Below are 21,109 nucleotides of genomic sequence, written 5' to 3'. Positions count from 1 at the left end.
CTAACTGGGAGGCACCCCCCAGTCGGGGCAGACTGACACCTCACACGGCCAGGTACTCCTCTGACACAAAACTTCCAGAGGAACGATCAGGCAGCAGCATCTGCAATTCACCAATATCTGCTGTTCTGCAGCCACTGCTGCTGATACCCAGGCAAACAGGGTTTGGAGTGGACCTCCAGTAGACTCCAACACACCTGCAGCTGAGGGTCCTGGCTGTTAGAAGGAAAACTAACAAACAGAAAGGACATCCACACCAAAAACCCATCTGTACGTCACCATCATCAAAGACCAAAGGTAGATAAAACCACAAAGATGGGGAAAAAACAGAGCAGAAAAACTGGAAACTCGAAAAATCAGAGTGCCTCTCCTCCTCCAAAGGAATGCAGCTCCTCACCAGCAACAGAACAAAGCTGGACGGAGAATGACTTTGATGAGTTGAGAGAGGAAGGCTTCAGACGATCAAACTACTCCGAGCTGCAGGAGGAAGTTCAAACCACTGGCAAAGAAGTTAAAAACTTTGAAAAAAAATTAGACGAATGGATAACTAGAATAATCAATGCAGAGAAGTCCTTAAAGGACCTGATGGAGCTGAAAAGCACGGCACGAGAACTACGTAACGAATGCACAAGGCTCAGTAACCGATGCAATCAACTGGAAGAAAGGGTATCAGCAATGGAAGATGAAATGAATCATATGAAGCATGAAGAGAAGTTTAGAGAAAAAAGAAAAAAAAGAAACGAACAAAGCCTCCAAGAAACATGGGACTATGTGAAAAGACCAAATCTACATCTGATTGGTGCACCTGAAAGTGATGGGGAGAATGGAAACAAGTTGGAAAACACTCTGCAGGACTTATCCAGGAGAACTTCCCCGATCTAGCAAGGCAGACCAACATTCAAATTCAGGAAATACAGAGAATGCCACAAAGATATTCCTAGAGAAGAGCAACACCAAGACACATTAATTGTCAGATTCACCAACGTTGAAATGAAGGAAAAAATGTTAAGGGCAGCCAGAGAGAAAGGTCGGGTTACCCACAAAGGGAAGCCCATCAGACTAACAGCGGATCTCCCGGCAGAAACTCTACAAGCCAGAAGAGAGTGGGAGCCAATATTCAACATTCGTAAAGAAAAGAATTTTCAACCCAGAATGTCATATCCAGCCAAACTAAGCTTCATAAGTAAAGGAGAAATAAAATACTCTACAGACAACCAAATGCTGAGAGATTTTGTCAGCACCAGGCCTGCCCTAAAAGAGCTCCCGAAGGAAGCACTAAACATGGAAAGGAACAACCGGTACCAGCCACTGCAAAAACATGCCAAATTGTAAAGACCATCCAGGCTAGGAAGAAACTGCATCAACTGACGAGCAAAATAACCAGCTAACATCATAATGACAGGATCACATTCACACATAAAAATACTAACCTTAAATGTAAATGGGCTAAATGCTCCAACTAAAAGGCACAGACTGGCAAATTGGATAAAGAGTCAAGACCCATCAGTGTGCTGTATTCAGGAAACCCATCTCACGTGCAGAGACACACATAGGCTCAAAATAAAAGGATGGAGGAAGATCTACCAAGCCAATGGAAAACAAAAAAAGGCAGGGGTTGCAATCCTAGTCTCTGATAAAACAGACTTTAAACCAACAAAGATCAAAAGAGACAAAGAAGGCCATTACATAATGGTAAAGGGATCAATTCAACAAGAAGAACTAACTATCCTAAATACATATGCACCCAATACAGGAGCGCCCAGATTCATAAAGCAAGTCCTTAGCGACCTACAAAGAGATTTAGACTCCCACACAATAATAATGGGAGAAGTTAACACCCCACTGTCAACATTAGACAGATCAACGAGACAGAAAGTTCACAAGGATACCCAGGAATTGAACTCAGCTCTGCACCAAGCGGACCTAATAGACATCTACAGAACTCTCCACCCCAAATCAACAGAATATACATTTTTTTCAGCACCACACCACACCTATTCCAAAATTGACCACATAGTTGGAAGTAAAGCTCTCCTCAGCAAATGTAAAACATCAGAAATTACAACAAACTGTCTCTCAGACCACAGTGCAATCAAACTAGAACTCAGGATTAAGAAACTCACTCAAAACCGCTCAACTACGTGGAAACTGAACAACCTGCTCCTGAATGACTACTGGGTACATAACGAAATGAAGGCAGAAATAAAGATGTTCTTTGAAACCAATGAGAACAAAGACACAACATACCAGAATCTCTGGGACACATTCAAAGCAGTGTGTAGAGGCGAATTTATAGCACTAAGTGCCCACAAGAGAAAGCAGGAAAGATCCAAAATTGACACCCTAACATCACAATTAAAAGAACTAGAAAAGCGAGAGCAAACACATTCAAAAGCTAGCAGAAGGCAAGAAATAACTAAAATCAGAGCAGAACTGAAGGAAATAGAGACACAAAAAACCCTTCAAAAAATTAATGAATGCAGGAGCTGGTTTTCTGAAAGGATCAACAAAATTGATAGACCACTAGCAAGACTAATAAGGAAGAAAAGAGAGAAGAATCAAATAGACGCAATAAAAAATAACAAAGGGGATATCACCACCGATCCCACAGAAATACAAACTACCATCAGAGAATACTATAAACACCTCTATGCAAATAAACTAGAAAACCTGGAAGAAATGGATAAATTCCTCGACACATACACCCTCCCAAGACTAAACCAGGAAGAAGTTGACTCTCTGAATAGACCAATAACAGGCTCTGAAATTGTGGCAATAATCAATAGCTTACCAAACAAAAAGAGTCCAGGACCAGATGGATTCACAGCCGAATTCTACCAGAGGTACAAGGAGGAGCTGGTACCATTCCTTCTGAAACTATTCCAATCAATAGAAAAAGAGGGAATCCTCCCTAACTCATTTTATGAGGACAGCATCATCCTGATACCAAAGCCAGGCAGAGACACAACCAAAAAAGAGAATTTTAGAACAATATCCTTGATGAACATTGATGCAAAAATCCTCAATAAAATACTGGCAAACCGAATCCAGCAGCACATCAAAAAGCTTATCCACCAAGATCAAGTGGGCTTCATCCCTGGGATGCAAGGCTGGTTCAATATACGCAAATTAATAAATGTAATCCAGCATATAAACAGAACCAAAGACAAAAACCACATGATTATCTCAATAGATGCAGAAAAGGCCTTTGACAAAATTCAACAACCCTTCAAGCTAAAAACTCTCCAAAAATTAGGTATTGATGGGACGTATTTCAAAATAATAAGAGCTATCTATGACAAACCCAGAGCCAATATCAAACTGAATGGGCAAAAACTGGAAGCATTCCCTTTGAAAACTGGCACAAGACAGGGATGCCCTCTCTCACCACTCCTATTCAACATAGTGTTGGAAGTTCTGGCCAGGGCAATTAGGCAGGAGAAAGAAATAAAGTGTATTCAGTTAGGAAAAGAGGAAGTCAAATTGTCCCTGTTTGCAGATGACATGATTGTATACCTAGAAAACCCCATCGTCTCAGCCCAAAATCTCCTTCAGCTGATAAGCAACTTTAGCAAAGTCTCAGGATACAAAATCAATGTACACAAATCACAAGCATTCTTATACACCAATAACAGACAAACAGAGACCCAAATCATGAGTGAACTCCCATTCACAATTGCTTCAAAGAAGCAATTACAAGGAATCCAACTTACAAGGGACGTGAAGGACCTCTTCAAGGAGAACTACAAGCCACTGCTCAGTGAAATAAAAGAGGATACAAACAAATGGAAGAACATTCCATGCTCATGGGTAGGAAGAATCAATATCATGAAAATGGCCATACCGCCCAAGGTAATTTATAGATTCAATGCCATCCCCATCAAGCTACCAATGACTTTCTTCACAGAATTGGAAAAACTACTTTAAAGTTCATATGGAACCAAAAAAGAGCCCGCATTGCCAAGTCCATCCTAAGCCAAAAGAACAAAGCTGGAGGCATCACGCTACCTGACTTCAAACTATACTACAAGGCTACAGTAACCAAAACAGCATGGTACTGGTACCAAAAAAGAGATATAGATCACTGGAACACAACAGAGCCCTCAGAAATAATGCCACATATCTACAACTATCTGATCTTTGACAAACCTGACAAAAACAAGCAATGGGGAAAGGATTCCCTATTTAATAAATGGTGCTGGGGAAACTGGCTAGCCCTATGCAGAAAGCTGAAACTGGATCCCTTCCTTACACCTCATACAAAAATTAATTCAAGATGGATTAAAGACTTAAATGTTAGACCTAAAACCATAAAAACCCTAGAAGAAAACCTAGGCAATACCATTCAGGACATAGGCATGGGCAAGGACTTCATGTCTAAAACACCAAAAGCAATGGCAACAAAAGCCAAAATTGACAAATGGGATCTAATCAAACTAAAGAGCTTCTGCACAGCAAAAGAAACCACCATCAGAGTGAACAGGCAACCTACAAAATGGGAGAAAATTTTCGCAACCTACTCATCTGACAAAGGGCTAATATCCAGAATCTACAATGAACTCAAACAAATTTACAAGAAAAAAACAAACGACCCCATCAAAAACTGGGCGAAGGACATGAACAGGCACTTCTCAAAGGAAGACATTTATGCAGCCAAAAAACACATGAAAAAATGCTCACCATCACTGGCCATCAGAGAAATGCAAATCAAAACCACAATGAGATACCATCTCACACCAGTTAGAATGGCGATCATTCAAAAGTCAGGAAACAACAGGTGCTGGAGAGGATGTGGAGAAATAGGAACACTTTTACACTGTTGGTGGGACTGTAAACTAGTTCAACCATTGTGGAAGTCAGTGTGGCGATTCCTCAGGGATCTAGAACTAGAAATACTATTTGACTCAGCCATCCCATTACTGGGTATATACCCAAAAGATTATAAATCATGCTGCTATAAAGACACATGCACACGTATGTTTATTGCGGCACTATTCACAATAGCAAAGACTTGGAACCAACCCAAACGTCCAACAATGATAGACTGGATTAAGAAAATGTGGCACATATACACCATAGAATACTATGCAGCCATAAAAAAGGACGAGTTCATGTCCTTTGTAGGGACATGGATGAAATCGGAAATCATCATTCTCAGTAAACTATCGCAAGAACAAAAAACCAAACACCGCATATTCTCGCTCATAGGTGGGAATTGAACAATGAGAACACATGGACACAGGAAGGGGAACATCACACTCTGGGGACTGTTGTGGGGTGGGGAAAGGGGGGAGGGATAGCTGTAGGAGATATACCTAATGCTAAATGACGAGTTAATGGGTGCAGCACACCAGCATGGCACATGTATGCATGTGTAACTAACCTGCACATTGTCCACATGTACCCTAAAACTTAAAGTATAATAATAATAATAATAAAAGTATTCTGCTGCAAACATGTATTACTCTTCAAAACAAAAACTAAAAAAAGATAACTCTGAGGACAGAGCCTGGCTCTGTTCACTTAAAGGGTGGAGCCTCGGGCATAGAGGGCAGAGCCTCTAGCCACGGAGGAATATTCCCAGGCCTTGAAACCTAAATGAGTTTACCTGATTGGATTTCAAGTTGGCTTGGAGCTGGTAACTTTTTGCTTGCTTTCATTTTTTCCCGTTGGGAGGGGGACTGTCTATAACCATTATCCTATGTCCATGTCACTACTGTAATAAAAAAGAGGTAACTTTATTTTCTAGTTCGCAGGGCCACTGATGAAAAGAAATTTTGCCTCAAGAAGGATCATACCCAGAGTCTGTCTCATACCTGGTTTAGATGATTTACAGATGAGATTTTCAACTCACGTTGGTGTTAAGACTTTTGGGGATATTGAGGTGAGGCAAATATATTTTGCATGTAGAATGAACATGAATTTTGGGGAGTTAGAGGGTAGGCTGTGGTAAGCTAAATAATGGCCTCCAAAGATATCCATGTTGTAGTCTCTGGAACCCCTGACTGCCACCTTATATGGCAAAAGGGACTTTACAAATGTGACTAAGGATCTTGAGGTGGGGAGATTATCCTGCCTGGCCCTAAATGTAAGAGCGTTTCCTTATTAAGAGGGAAGGAGAGGGACATTTCACATAGAAGGAGGCAATGTGATGACTGACACAAGAAGCTATGATGCTGGCTTCGATGATAAAGGAATGGGAGCTCTGGAAGCTCCAGGGAAGAATCCATTGCCTTGCCAAGGAATAAAGAATACAGCTTCAGAAGCTAAAAATGGCAAGGCAATGGATTCTCCCTTAGAGCTTCCAGAGGGAGCCTGGCCCTACTGACTCCCTGATTTTCACCCACTGAAACTGATTTTGGTCTTCGGACAATCAGGATGATAAGAGAATACATGCATGTTATTTTAAGCCACAAAGTTCAGGGGGTAATTTGTTACAACAGCCATAAGAAAAGAAGAAAATAATACAGGAACCTTTAGAGATCATCTAGTCCAGTGGTTTTGAAACAGTCCTCAAAACTCCTTCTTCCAGCTCTACTTCAACTCAAGCTGCCTAGCTTTGATCTCTCTTATTCGTGAACTTCTGGAAAGATTTCGTTTTGTGAAAAATGACTCTATAAAATTGAACAAGAAAATCAGTAATTTAGTCAAGTATAGAATTTTATAGATGAAGACAAAGCCCAAGAAAGTGAAATGATTTTCCCTTACTCACTCAAAGAAGACCAGATAAATAAATATATAAACAAACAAACAAACACCAGTTCTTACCCTCAGTTAGAGCTTTCTGTACAACATTGTTCTAGAATTGGAAAAGTAGACTGGAGATAAATTGTTAAGGAATAATTGAAATAATATATGTAGAGTGCTTAAAAGAGTGCCTGGTGCATACACACTCACAAATATTTGTTATAATTATAATATGTACTTGCATATGCACAGAATATCTTTAGAAGTATGCACAAAAACCTGGATATAGTTTCCTCTAAGTAGGATAAATGAGATACAGGGGTGGGGAAAAAACCGAATTTTCTCTGTACTGCATGTCATTTTTAACCATGTGCGTGTTCCACCTATCTATCTAACTGTGCATCCATCCATCCCTAAATGGTGAACAGAATTGAGTGAGCTATCTTTCCTTGTTTAGGATCAGGATTCCCATTTCCTCCATGTAGAAGCACAAGAGAATCAATAAACTCAAAATCTCCAAGAAATCAACACAAGTCAGATTTTAATTATAAAGTATAAAGCAAAGTTTCATTGCAGCCCAAAGTCAGTATCCGTCAACTACTCAGTCATCTTCACAGGGATCACTTCAGAACACACTTGTCTGTAAGATAATCTGGCTCCCAAAATTAATATTTTTTTAAAAAATTGTATTCGTATTGTCTAATCACATTAGAAAATTTAACTAGGCCAGGCTCACTGCCTATTTATTAATTATAAAACATTCATCTGCCATGGTCTCTGTCCTGAGACTATCTAGTCACAAGATTAGAACACTTGAATGATCCATTCCACAGCTTTTCTGTGTGCCTCATCTCCAGCCAAAGTAAAAGTAGCACTCTGTTTACCCAGCTATGTCACCCATCTGGTATCCACCCTCTAGGGAAATCAATCACGTGGTTCCCCGGGGAGTAATGGAACTCCAATCTCATCTGTTGTTTTTCTTGGGCTGAGTAAATTGTACTCAGCTCCTTCCATCCGCCGAAATAATGAGGACATGATTTTTTTCAACCAGTTTGGGTCTATCCCATAAGTAAGTTTCTATTGTCCCCTGTCCATTCTGAATCCAAACCTAGTCCAAATCCAAACCTAAATTTTTTCCTAATTTTCTAGATTGCTGCTTGTCTGCTGCAGTTGGCCTGGGAATGATGGGACGAACCTCTGCAGTCTCTAACAACAAGCCCAAGTCCTTGTGGACCAAGAACATCTATCATTTGTGTTGCCAAGTCAGCTGATATTCATAACTTGGCAGTTGGAGTCCCAGACTAGGAGTGGGAAAAAGCATGGCAGCTGCCCCACGCTTGAATACGCACATCGATTCTGTCAAGAAGAAGGAGATGTTCTAAGCCTAGAGATGTGGCCAGATAAGATTAATTCAGCTGTAGAAATAGGATCGGGGTGAACTTGATATGATACTCACTGACCTAATTGCTTCGGTTTACTGTCATTATCAGAGATTCCAAGCCTGACCCCTAGAATCACTTAAAAGAAAGAAATCCCATGGAAGCTGAGACCTGTCCTTAGCTGAATGCTTGTTGGCACAAAGTTGATATTCACCATATCAACTTTCAACCAATCCCCAGTTTTCATACTGCTTCAAACCAGACACTAGAACGGGAGTTCGCAACTCTTGCTATTGCTGTATCCTTGAAAACTACAGGGAAATGTGGTGCTAGAAATGGAGTTCTATGTCTTCTCTTCATCTGCAATTCAGTGAATTTCTGACTTCCAGAAGCCCTTATAGTCATTCTCTGGATAATCTCACAAAGAGTTTTCAAAGCCCTCAAGGAAATGATTTTTCAATGGAGAAAATAATGCTAGTGACTGTAGGTTAATGAGTTCCCCCCTCCCCCACCAGATTACTTAAGGCTGTACGTCTGCTGCCTGAACCCTGAAGGCCAGGTGGTGGTCTAAGGCCATGCATGGTGCCCAGCTTAGGAGCCGAGGTGTCTGTGAGAACCAAAACATCCCAGAGTGTACTGGGAAACATGCCAAGAGAAAGAGTCTCATTGCATACAGAAGGCAAAGAGCCAGAAAATTAGCTTAAAAGCAGCTTGCAGAGGAGTGTCAGGGCAGATCCCCAGAGTTGTCCTGCTGCCACCCAGGAATGCCCTATACGTAAGTCCCAAGAAATTCATCTGCTTATCAAGCCGGACTTGTCCGGGTCATTCTTTGGTCTCTTAGCTCCTTCCCAGTTTTCAGGGGGCATTATTCTATACAGTCCCAGGATTTTCCCTTATCAGTACCTGATGCCCAGATTCGGCTCAGGCAAGCATACTGAAGAATGATCAGCCAATGAAGGGAAAACAGAGGGCCCACTGGATTCTCACTCAGCTAGTTAGGGGATGAGGCTGCAGAACCTGACTTCAGCTAGAACACAGGAGGAACTGAAATTTTCTTGCAGCTCAGAGGTTTATTAGTGAAGGGGATTGGGCCAGTTGGTGCTTACATGCTTGACCCCTGCATCCCTGTGTCCTGGCTATAGCGAGGAAGAGGGCTGACTGTTCGACTAACCACAGGTGATGTCCTCCCAGAAACATGCTGACCTCTCTCTCCTGAGTCCCTGTTGCCATAGCTGGGGTCCAGCACTATCAGTTAGGCTCCACATCTGTTTCTTGTGCTTGAGCTGGATGGATGATGTGTTTTAGGATCTCAGCATAGTATGGGCCAAATACCTGCTGATTATGATGCATCAGATTGAGAAACTTCCAGCCCAGTTCTGCCAACTCCTTTTCAATGAGAATGAGGCCTCCAAGAAAGTGTAGCAGAGACTCCTGCATGCCATGAAGCAAACAGCATTTGAGAAAAAAACGGATCCACTGATCTGTGAGCAGGGAAAAACAATGAAAAGAGGAACGAAGAGGGTACAGAAGAAATTCACAATGCCTTTGCTCTACCTGCTCACCAAAGTTTTGCATTAACCGAGTTATTCACTGACCTCTCTGCTCATTTGGGTAAACCGTATACATGAGATTTTTGTTTGTTTGGGGGAATGGAATGCCATCAACCTCCCAAAGGACAATGCATGATCAAAAGATGCTGAGGTAGTAAATTTCTGGGGGTTCATAAGATTACTTTATGTAGCTGTATGTGAGATCCTAGGGCACGTTTAACTTAACAAGAGGACCGTAGACCCGGTACCTGAAAGTAACAACACATGTTGCCGCCAGTGCACCAAGTTCAGGCCCATACACCCAATCCAGGCTATGATCAGATGGTAAAGTTCAAAACAAGCTGGCCAAGTTCACTGCTTCCATTCCAGCATGGAACATGTCCTACAGCCCAACTCAGCATCACTTCCATGGAGAGGCGTAGGGGCCCAAATGGTAGCTTAAAGCATAGGATAGAGAAAGGGTTCCTCCATATATCTTGGCCGACATTTAGAATATGACCAGGAATGGGCTGGGCGCGGTGGCTCACGTATGTAATCCCAGCACTTTGGGAGTCCGAGGCAGGCGGATCACGAGGTCAGGAGTTCGAGACCAGCCTGGCCAACATGGTGAAACCCCATCTCTACTAAAAATACAAAAAAAATAGCCAGGTATGGTGGCGCGTGCCTGTAGTCCCAGCTACTCGGGAGGCTGAGGCAGTAGAATCGCTTGAACTCAGAAGGTGGAGGTTGCAGTGAGCCTAGATCGTGCCACTGCACTCCAACTTGGGCAACAGAGTGAGACTTTGTCTCAAAAAAAAAGAAAAGAAAAGAAAAGAGAAAATACCAGGAATGACTTCATAGGGTTAGTGTGACAATATCCAAGACCTGTGAATGACATATCTTGGGTACAGAGCTGTCTTCAAACCATACATGCATTCTCCAAATTGAGAAAGATCTATTTGAGCAGTGCACATTATAGACGAGGAAACTAAAGCTAAAAAACTTCCCAAATGATCATGCCTTTTCATTTTTAAATGCTTAGGTAACTCACATTCAGGGTAAGGTCTACCCACCCATGCCCCACATTCTTGCCACTTTTCTGCACGACGACCATGGAGATTCTTACCAACAATGCTACGAATGCAGTTCTCTTTCTTGGTGATGTTCTGGAGTTGGCCTAGAAGAGATGCTGTGTTTTCAGTGCTCAGAGTAGTGAGGCCCATGTCCTTAAGGCCTTGATGGACTTCCTGAGACACCTGTTCACTCACACTCAGCATAGTCTCTTCAGGCCTAGATAATAAGGGATAGAATGCAGAGTGGGCCTGGCAGAGGGGCAAAGCCCGGAGAGCCTCATACCACAAGCCAGGCCTATTCCAGGAAGAATTCTGGCTCTCTGCCACCAGAAGACAGCATTAGCCACTGGGCAGATGAAATACACTCATTGTTACCCGCAAGGTACCACCTGATCCAAACACACAGCACCATATGCCACTTCGATGAAAACAAAGTAAATTGGGCAAGGGTTCAGTTCCATCCTTGGATCTACTCAGCATTCTCCAGTCCCATCAACTGTATTTAAATGTTGTTTTAAGACTCTATTGGATATTTTTCATGGTTTTTCTCCTACCCCACCAATTAAATTGCTAATATATTAAGAGGCTTGGACTTCCTACTCCTCCTTGTACTTTGGTATAATATCCCTGCCCCCACATGCAGTGAATGGTCAATATCACTGACCAACCGATCAACTTCTAGATATACATAGCACAAATCCACTGTCATTCAATCACGTATATAATGACTCGTTTTTAGCAAACACATAAGGAATATTTGTAGCAAACTGGCTTCCACACTCTCCTCTTTGGAAAATAAGTTTTATTTTCTGTATCCCAAACCTCAATACAACTTATCAAAGATACCAAAATCTTTGAAGATCATTTCCAAGGGCCTTTGTGTGGTTTGTGATGAAGAATAAGCAATAATAGTATTGATATTACCTATGTCCCAAATACCACACATTTCCCTCTCTAACAGAGATCTATGAATCTTACCTGGAGATAAATTCCTCAGTTAGGGCCTTGGTGATGCATTTCAGTCTATCCACAAATTCAGGTGATCTGAATAAAACTTCACCAGAGAAGCTTCTGGCCACTAGCAAGACTGAGGCCAGGACAGTTAACTGGTGCAACTGGAATGCCAGTTCCTGGAGCCGGATTCTGTCCATCAGCAGAGTCTGGTGAGGGAGCGAAGGACAGCCCATCAGAAGAGGAGGGTTTGAATGGAGGCACTGAATACCACAGAACAAGGCAATGCCCAAACACACATCCCTACCTCTGGGAATTCTACGTTTTCAAGATCCCAGAGGAGGAGGTTGAGGTAGCCTTGGTATAGCACCATTGTTGGACTGGGGGGCTCTGAATTGTTACCTGCCCCGCTTGGAAGTGAACACGCCATGCTGCAGGAGGAGCTAGGTGAGTCAGGAGAACTCGGACATAGTGTAGTGATGTCTGTGGCTGCTTTGGTTAGCCATTTTGTGGTATAATCGAGGAGACCTACGACGAGAAGGGAATATGCATCTTAAAATTCCAAGGCTTAAAGATGATGGCTCTGAGACATACTCTTGGTCTATAAAGAAGTGATTTTGTAGATCTTTCTATCTTAGAGAAACATTCCTTCTCCCTACCCCTTGCCCAAGGAAGAAACTTTCTATTCAAAAAATAGAAAATAGCCTCTATTGCTATAAGAAGGCAGACCTGAGGTCAAATCTCCCCTCTCCTGCCCTTGAATTTTAAACATACTGGGCTGTTTATCAAGGAGTTCCTGGAATTTAGCTTGTTCATACTGGATGGAATGTTCCTGCAGGTAGGGTCGAAAGCTCTGGATGGTATAGTTCACCATGTCCATTTTCATTAGGCCCAGAACACGGAAGATGCCCCTGCCATAGGGAGAAACAGAACATTTACACTATTAAAGGAAATCTAGTCTGGAAGGGTGGAATCCAAGCAAGGAGCCATAAAAGCAGAGTATTTGAGAGTCAGAAGAAGCCTTAAAAACAAACAGTCCTATTTCAACTTATGAATAATGGTACTGTGGCCAGTGACCCAAGGCCATAGAGTGAGTTGATGGCAAAACTAAGGACAGTTATACCTCCTGACACTTTAACAACCAGATGAGAGCTCTTTTGCCTGTAGTCATTCTGTCACCTTGAAAAAAGGGTAGTCAGTGAAAGGAAAATCACCAAGGTGTTAACAATTATATGTGGGTAGCTGGGATGTGGGTGACTGAATTTCTAACTCATTGAGCAGATCATTTTACTTTTCCGGGTCCTGGTTCTTCTAGCTGTGAAACACGGATAATCCTCTTTCCTGTCCCCTCACAAGGTTTGAGTTGGGACAAACAGGACAACATCTGGGAAAAGGCAATTTGCAATCTATAGGAGAAAGAATTACTGTACCTTAATGTCTTAACAGTATCATGACATAAAGGAGACCCAACTGATCTAAAGATCATCAAAAGGAACCCTGAGAGACTGTCCTTGGAAAATAAAAGCCAATAATCCAGAAAGGAGAAAAGGTGTGTTAGTCAGGTCATCAGTACACAAGAGCTAGATAAGACAGGGGCTATATCCACAGTGGCTGGCTCGGAGTTCTCCGGCATAGTGTCTAAGGCAGATTTGGGGGACAGCACATCTAGACTCTCACCTCAGTAACTGCACTGGATCTCTTATGGTCTCTAGTTTCTGTATCGCTTCATCTCGAACCGGTGCACATAGCAGAGCCATCAAATTGAGAATGTAGTTAGAAAGATGAGGGACATCCAGGGCCCCATGTTCTGCTTCCTGCTTGAGGAGATCTGTGTCCAGAGCTTCTTCTATCTCATTTCTTAGGCGGTTCTGCCATGGTAATAGCAGTGATAGCAAGGTCTGCCCAACAAAGGAAATCAAAGGAGCCAAGTTCTGTTCAGAACCTCAAACTTTCTCCAATGAACTATGCTCTTAGGCCAAAGGCATCCCAGATTATGTCTTCTGGGGGGGGGCAGAGAACTGAGTCTCTACGTTTCTTAGAGAGTATTATTTCTTTCTGTCTAGAGGACAATTACCATTCAAGGTTTCACTGGGATCAGTTATAGTAGTAGTCTTTACTATTTTTTAGGTAGAATGAGGTAAAAATATGAATAAAAATAAGAATGTGGTTTTAAATGTGTGGGATATAAGAAATATGAAATACACACCACCACAAGGAGATGAGGCATTCTTAATAAAGGATAAGGATGTTTTTAGATTGTTTTACTCCAAAGTGTGAGGATAAAATAGCAAATCTGGAATCTTTAAGGCTCCCCTGAAATAGCCTTTTGACTCAAGCATGCAAGTTCCTTGTGGACAAGGGCTCGCCTATTCATCTCCGGGATTCTGAAACACATAGACCATAGTGGGGTTTCAGTAAGAATTTGTTTAATTGAGTTATATATTGTTATAGTCATCGCCCAATGGTCAAGTTTCATCTTATACAAATAAAATGGAAGCTGCCCCATCCTATCTATTTAAGTAGTAGGTCACGTTAAAAAAAGTATGCTACTTGATATATTAACAGCCATTGACGATCCAAGGTTCTGAGATGCCCAGGAACTTCCCATCCACGAATGGGAGTTGGTTACTCACCTCCTTAACATCTTTTAGAAGTTCAAGGGCACAAGTGAAGTCAGGAGGAGTACTCAATAGCTGTTCTTTCAGATGGTTCCAAAAAGCATTGTACATTGCCTCCGCAAACCTGCCTTCTACACTATAAGAAGGGTTAAATGAGCAGATTGCTCTTTTACCTAGAAAATTGATACAGGATCATAATTTCCCAAACAGCATTTAAAATTATGAAAGACCATTAAATTGACAGGCTAGGAGGACCTATGTTTAGACTTGAGAAGGGCTGAATAAACTGAAGGTAGTCTCAGATGGAAAAGCATTGGCTAAATTCTCTCAGAAGGGTACCTCAAGGTTCCTGAGACACTCTCTTCCTGCAGCAGGAAGAACCATAAACTAGGAGTTGAGACTCTGACTTCTAACCCTAGTTCTGCACCTAGCCTGGATGTGTGACTTAGTTTCCACTGCCATAGACTTAAAACTTTGAACCAGATGCTATTTTTCCTTCAGGCCTGAAATCTAGGAAAGGATTTTACCTCTTGATAATACCTGAAGGTCTTTTGAGACACTTTAAATTCAGCAAGCCCAAAACTGAACTCCTTATCTTCCTTCTTTAAATTTGTTCCTCATGCATACTTAGTTCTGTAACCAGAAATCTGAGACTTTTTCTCTTTAAAAAATATAATAGTAGGCCGGGCGCCGTGGCTCACGCCTGTAATCCCAGCATTTTGGGAGGTCGATGCGGGCGGATCACGAGGTCAGGAGTTTGAGACCATCCTGGCCAACATGGTGAAACCCCGTCTCTACTAAAAACACAAAAATTAGCTGGGCATGGTGGCGGGTGCCTATAGTCCCAACTACTCCGGAGGTTGAGGCAGGAGAATTGCTTAAACCCGGGAAGCAGAGTTTGCAGTGCGCCGAAATAGTGCCACTGCACTCCAGCCTGGTGACAGAGCGAGACTCGGTCTCAAAAAAAAAAAAAAAAAAAATATATATATATATATATATACACACGCACACGTATATATACACACATATATATACATATATGTGTGTATATATACGTGTGCGTGTGTATATAATAGTAATGTATGTTTTCTGTTTACAAAAATACAAGTGATTAAAAAATATATGAAACAAAAATTCAAAGTTTCTCCTCCAACACAACAATCTAACCTGTGAAAGTTCAACTATTATCTATCTGGTGTGTACTGTAGTCCTTCTTAATTCCTTTCCCCTCATATCCTTTATCCACTCAGTCACCCAATTCCAGAGATTTTGCTTCCTAAATATCTCTGGAATCGGCCCCCACCCACTGTCATCTCTTTCCTGAACTATTGCTATAGTCTATTAAATGGCCACCTTACACCCACAAAACCTTACCCCAACAATGGTACATATTTTTGATAAAAATCAATGAGTTTTCTAAGATACAAATCTGATCATAATAGTATACTCATTTAAAGTTCTTCAGACGCTACCTATCTCTAGCAGTGTACGTGGCCTTTAAGTCCCTTCACGATCCTATTCTGCCACTTCTCCTACCTTAACCTTCTTTCTCCTCCTACATCCTGCGCTCTAACAATCACAGTCCACTTATAATTAATATATAATTGTCTTCCATCCCTCTATGGCTCTGAAATGACATTTCCTCTTCCAGGAGAGTCCCTTCTCCCCAAAACCACCTGAAAAGACTCAATTCAAGTGTTACCTTATTAGGAAAGTCTTCACTGACCTTCCCCAGGTAGCTGAGCACTGCATAGAACTCCACACACTAGATATGAGATAACTTATCACTCTGCACAGTAGCTATTTGACTATCTTCCCTACAGAAGCTTTTTGATGGCAAAGACAGTGACTCACTCAACTATATGTCTTCAGCTTTCAACATTCTGCCTTCCACCTAATAAGTACTCAGTAAATGTTTGTTGAATAAATGTCTTATTATGAGATTTCCCCTAAAAACCGATAACTGTGCTTAGTATAATTTTATAAGCCCAAAGGGAAAACTAACTGTCAATTATCTGTAGATAATGGATAACCCCAAACTCTATTTCAACCTCTTATCCAGTATACATTTTGTATTACTACATTTGAAAAAGCCTGTTAATTTTAAAAACACAGTGAAATCCAAGCCCTAAATAATATTATTCCTCCTGCTTCATCTATCCACCCCCTGAGATCCCTAGCCACTTTAACAGACCTTCATTCTCTTAGTTTCACTTTTTTCTGCACCCCTACCAGGAGAAAAACAAATCTAACTCGGGCCGCAGGGACTATAAAGGCAATGAGGGAGATGCTACGAGACCTGTGTTTTGGTAAAAACTTCCTTCAGGTAACCCATCCTTGGCAACAGACAAAGGAAAATCTAAGAAGTATGAAGATCAAGAGAACCACTGACAAAGCAAGGTGCTTTACGTAACAGAATCCCAGAAGTGGCAAAATAACAGAAGCATTTAAGGTGGGAAATTAGAAATATCATAAAATATAGATTCTGACAAAGAAATCAACCCATTTAACTCTTAATAAACACTAGAAGCATTCAATCCATAAATGCTGGATGATTCTTAATCATATATTGTTATATCAATATAATTAAGAGAAACCAATATAAAGCCTAATTGTAGAAGCACACTATTTATCGATGGGGTTCTAATCTTGATTCACAGAATCTTTATTACACTGATTATGAAGCAGAAGTGTCCCCTGAAATTTCCTACTCCTGAAGAGTGAACAAAACCACTATTAGAAAATCTGCTCATCTCTGCCTGTTTAATCTGCAGATAATTAAAAGTTGAACGGCTAGGAGTTACCTCTTCCAAGTCTGTCTGAAAAGATCTGAAAATCACTCTACGTTTCATTATTAACTAAGATCCTGAAATGAACATTTTGACAATACAGAATGAATACCCCTTTTCCAAGATGCTTGGGACGGGAGTATTTTGGATTACGGATTATTATTGTTATTATTATTATTTGAGACAGGGTCTCACTCTGTCGCCCAGACTGGAGTGCAGTGGCGTGTTCGCGATCTCAGTTCACTGCAACCTCTGCTTCCCAGGCTCAAGGGATCCTCCCACCTCAGCCTCCTGAGTAGCTGGGACTACAGGCATGCACCACCATGCCCGGCTAATTTTTGTATTTTTTGCATAGACAAGGTTTCGCCATGTTGCCCAGGCTGGCCTTGACTTCCTGGACTCAAGCAATCCACCTGCCTCGGCCTCCCAAAGTGTTGGAACTTAACAGTCGTGAGACACTGCGCCTAGCCAGATTACGGATTTCTTGGATTTTGGAATATTTGCAGCATACTTGTATACCGCAATGAGCATTTCCTTTGAGCATCATGTTGGCGCTCAAAATGTTTTGGATTTTGGAGCATCGTGGATTTCAGATTTGGGATGTTCAACCTGTAACTGCATTGGTTTATTACCTGTTTAAATATAATTTGCTGCTTTGACACTTTTAAAGTAATACTTACACTAATTTGTTGGTACTATATAAGACACAACCATTAGATGTATTAATAAGATGCTTCAAGTCTGACCAAAAGTCATTTGTGCTATGTACCTATGCCCCGAAGAGTAAAATGGAAAAAAACTGAATAATCTGTACCTGTTTGGAGGCAAAATGGTCTCTTCCACATAGAAATCTTGGTTTACTACAATTTCATGTGAAATGCTCAGCTTGGAAACTTCATTAACTGTCTCTATCAGATCTGTGACAGAAAAGACATCAGGTCTGCTCTCCGGAAAAAGAAAGAAAAAGCATAGCCATCATCAACAGGGAACCCACACAAAGAGAATTTTTATTTTATTTAGAGATTCACTCTGCCAAGTAAGGCTCCCAAGTTTAGATTCATCAAACGGATCTTACACAGACTTATTCAATCATTTTACCACCAGAAGTTTTCTGAACTCTTTGCTCTTCAGTAACACTGAACATCTCAGAGAAGTCAGGCATGGGAGGAAGAAATTAGTTTTTGAAAAACATAAAACAGTTTTGAAAACCTTCCACTTGAAATGTAAAACCATAAGCAAAACACAGCAAACAATGAATAAGTTGTGATTTGTAAAATTAATGTGTATCTAAAAGTTATTGTGTTCCCACTGTTCTCTTCCTACCTCAGGGGCTACACACAAGATGAAGGCTAAAATCTCCTTATAGATACCACACGAATCTTACTAGATGGCTCTAAAGCTGAATCCTGCTCCTAAAACAGTAGTTTCCAAATCTGGGTATTCAACAGACAACATTTCAAAACAACATGAGTGACAGATAATGATTTGACAATTTTTATTTTTCCACATATGGACATGAAAGCAAACAAGCAAACAATGAAACTACCCTACCATCATCAAAATAATCACTTCATAAAAAGAAAACATATTTTAACACCTCAGAAAGTATAAAGAAAACACAGTCAGCATTAAGAGTACTCTTTTAAATTGAATCAATTTAATATTATTTTAAAAACTCATTACAACATCTTTATTGTTTTATTTCATTCAATATTGGTAAGAACTATGTCCTAGCCCAGCATTCGAATTTGGGAACCAGTGTTCTAAATTCATCATACAGAGTACTTTCAGTAGTAAAACAAAGTATATATAGTAGTCACAATTATTACTTGATATGTAAAATAAAATATGCAATAAAACTATTTTGTAACTCAATTTTAATGTAGTTTCATAACTTGGTCAGAGAGAACGATTTATCCTTAAGATATAATAAAACTCACATATAAGAATCCTAAAGCTCACTCCAAGAAGATGGTCCATTTATGCCCATTTATTTTTCATTTAAAAAACAGTTGATAAGACTTCTGTTGAAAAGTTGGTCCATCAACTGGTATTTCCCTTCTATACTAACTAAAAAGCTACATATGTTAAAATATACCATCTAATTAATTCATTAAGACATCATTTCTTTGAGAGATATTATGAAGTATGAATTGTGCCATTCTGCTTACTAGCAGTGACCCCAAGTGGCCACCAGAGAAACACACGTAATTCAACTTCATATTTTTTCCCGTTTCAGTGTTCAAGAGGTTAGATCAAATTGCTACATCTGGAGAGGTCTGCAGATTAACCTTTGGTTAAATTCACTGGAGATTATTGTAAAAGAACTGCAATTTGAGTTCCTGTGAGGTTGGACTAGTCAAGCCAAAGCTTCAAATGCCTAACATAAGGTGTGAAAAAGACTCAAAGTCCCAATGTTCACATAAAAATGCTATTATTAAAGACCTAAATAATTTTACCCCAGAGCAGTGGTAATTTTTATGTCAACAAAGCACCCCTGGAAAAGGACAGAACACAACTGAAGCAACAGATAATTTGGATCACTTCGATCTGTCCTAGATCTACCATTTGCACTTTACAAAATCAAAATACAAGAATGCTATTTATTTCCCAGGCTTTGAACTGACTAAATCACTCTCGACTATTGTCAAACACAAGTAACTTGCTTTGTCGGTCTCTTTCTCTAAAACCAAAATCTTTTAATTTTACTTACCAATTAGGGGCCTAAGTCCTGCATGTAAAAATTAGAGGGGGCAGAAAGACAAGAGAAAGAATAATCCAAAAGAGGACTAACAGAAGGATTAGTAAGGAAAAATGCAAGGTTGCAAGAGCCTTCTATATCCCTTAAAGGCCCTTAAATCACAGGCTGTCTATTCCTTTAGCCTAATTGCTGTCCATAGAAGTGATGACATGATTCTAGACCTACCAGGAGACTGGTCATCTAAACAGAAACTCTTGCTTTTCTGGCTCTGCCCTGGTGTTTTAGGCTCAGGGGCCCCATTCTCTGCTACACTGGGATCATTCTGGAGCACAGTTTCCTCAGTCTTCGGCATCTTGATGTTATCTGGAATTGGAGAGAAAAGAAGAGGCAAGCTGTGTAAGACCTGACTCTCGCCCAGGGACAAAAAGAAAGAGCGCTCTTCAACTACAATTGTGTGTCCTGGTGACTGAACCCGCTGCCGTCAGTTGAAAGGATTAAGTACCAGGGCTCAAAGGTTCTCAAAGGAACAACTAGGGTCTTCAAACAGGCCTCGAGGGGAAGGGGAATTAGCGGCACTTCCTTTACTGAAATCAAAGAAGTTTGGTCTTGGGCAAGCAGAAGAGGAAAACAAGGCCCAGAGATGGACAATTAACTCGCCAGAAGCGGGGCACACTGCACATTACTGACCAAGCTAGGAAAGGAATCTTCCTCGGCTCTGGCTACCTTTCATTGGTCCTGGAATACCTTCTAACTCCTTAGCTACTGCTCCAGACCTTCCTGAAGGGGCTCTGCCGGCCTGGACTCAGGCAGCAGGGTATCCCCCACAGCCCTCGCGACCCTGGTCCCTCACCTCCTCCTCGTCCTCGACTGGCGGCCTCGCCTCTGCGTCTGCTAGCGAAGCCCCTCTGCCTCCCCAACCTGGTCCTGGGAAGTACCACATTGTAGCCAGGAAGAGAGGGGAGATCATCAGGGAGGAGTAGGACGGGACCACGGAGATTATGAGGTCCACCTGGAGCGCACCCCTACCTGTGACACAAGATAGGAGAGTCCAAACACGAAAACAAAGGGTGATCCGTTTCCAGGGTAGCGGGGTGGTATCACTTGCCCAGGGTGCCTTGGAAACCAAGACGGCAGGAAAGGCAAGCAGAGCCTCACCATTGGGTGATAAAGGCAGGAGGCTGAGATAGACGTAAGGAGGCTTCATGTCCATACCCTCCCGCCCAGGCTCGGAACCCCTCAGGAGCTTGGAAGTCATCTTCTCAAGCCCTGCTCCTCATGAACGAACTGTTCAAAGCTTTTATCCTTACTGCCCCAGAAACAAAAATAGCATTTAAATAACTATTTAGGGGGAAAAAACAAGCGTTTGTTGTTTATTTGTTTCACTT

General features: G+C 41.3%; 1 protein-coding gene across 3 annotated transcripts in view; it reads right to left on the bottom strand.

Moving 5' to 3' along the window:
- LOC100971757 (T-complex protein 11-like X-linked protein 2) overlaps positions 1-20,625 on the bottom strand; it is a 33,247-nt gene extending 12,622 nt beyond the window's left edge. The window contains exons 1-12 of one of the 3 annotated variants that reach the window (XM_055106299.2): positions 20,575-20,611; positions 19,950-20,087; positions 17,838-17,940; positions 14,250-14,370; positions 13,294-13,514; positions 12,391-12,527; positions 11,924-12,144; positions 11,644-11,825; positions 10,719-10,882; positions 9,396-9,544; positions 6,472-6,611; positions 5,606-5,713 (exon numbers count right to left, since the gene is read on the bottom strand). In XM_055106299.2, coding sequence (XP_054962274.1) covers positions 6,567-6,611; positions 9,396-9,544; positions 10,719-10,882; positions 11,644-11,825; positions 11,924-12,144; positions 12,391-12,527; positions 13,294-13,514; positions 14,250-14,370; positions 17,838-17,940; positions 19,950-20,076 — 1,470 coding nt within the window. In that variant the 5' untranslated portion in view covers positions 20,077-20,087; positions 20,575-20,611 and the 3' untranslated portion in view covers positions 5,606-5,713; positions 6,472-6,566. Of the gene's footprint in view, positions 1-5,605; positions 5,714-6,471; positions 6,612-9,044; positions 9,545-10,718; positions 10,883-11,643; positions 11,826-11,923; positions 12,145-12,390; positions 12,528-13,293; positions 13,515-14,249; positions 14,408-17,837; positions 17,941-19,949; positions 20,088-20,574 lie in introns of those variants that run through there. The other 2 variants (XM_034949894.3, XM_034949896.2) reach the window with 2 other exon arrangements.
- Between the last annotated feature and the right edge of the window lie 484 nt (positions 20,626-21,109).

Source organism: Pan paniscus, chromosome X (assembly GCF_029289425.2).
Source record: "Pan paniscus chromosome X, NHGRI_mPanPan1-v2.0_pri, whole genome shotgun sequence".
Lineage (NCBI taxonomy): Eukaryota > Metazoa > Chordata > Mammalia > Primates > Hominidae > Pan > Pan paniscus.
This window is presented reverse-complemented; position numbering and strand designations above follow the sequence as displayed.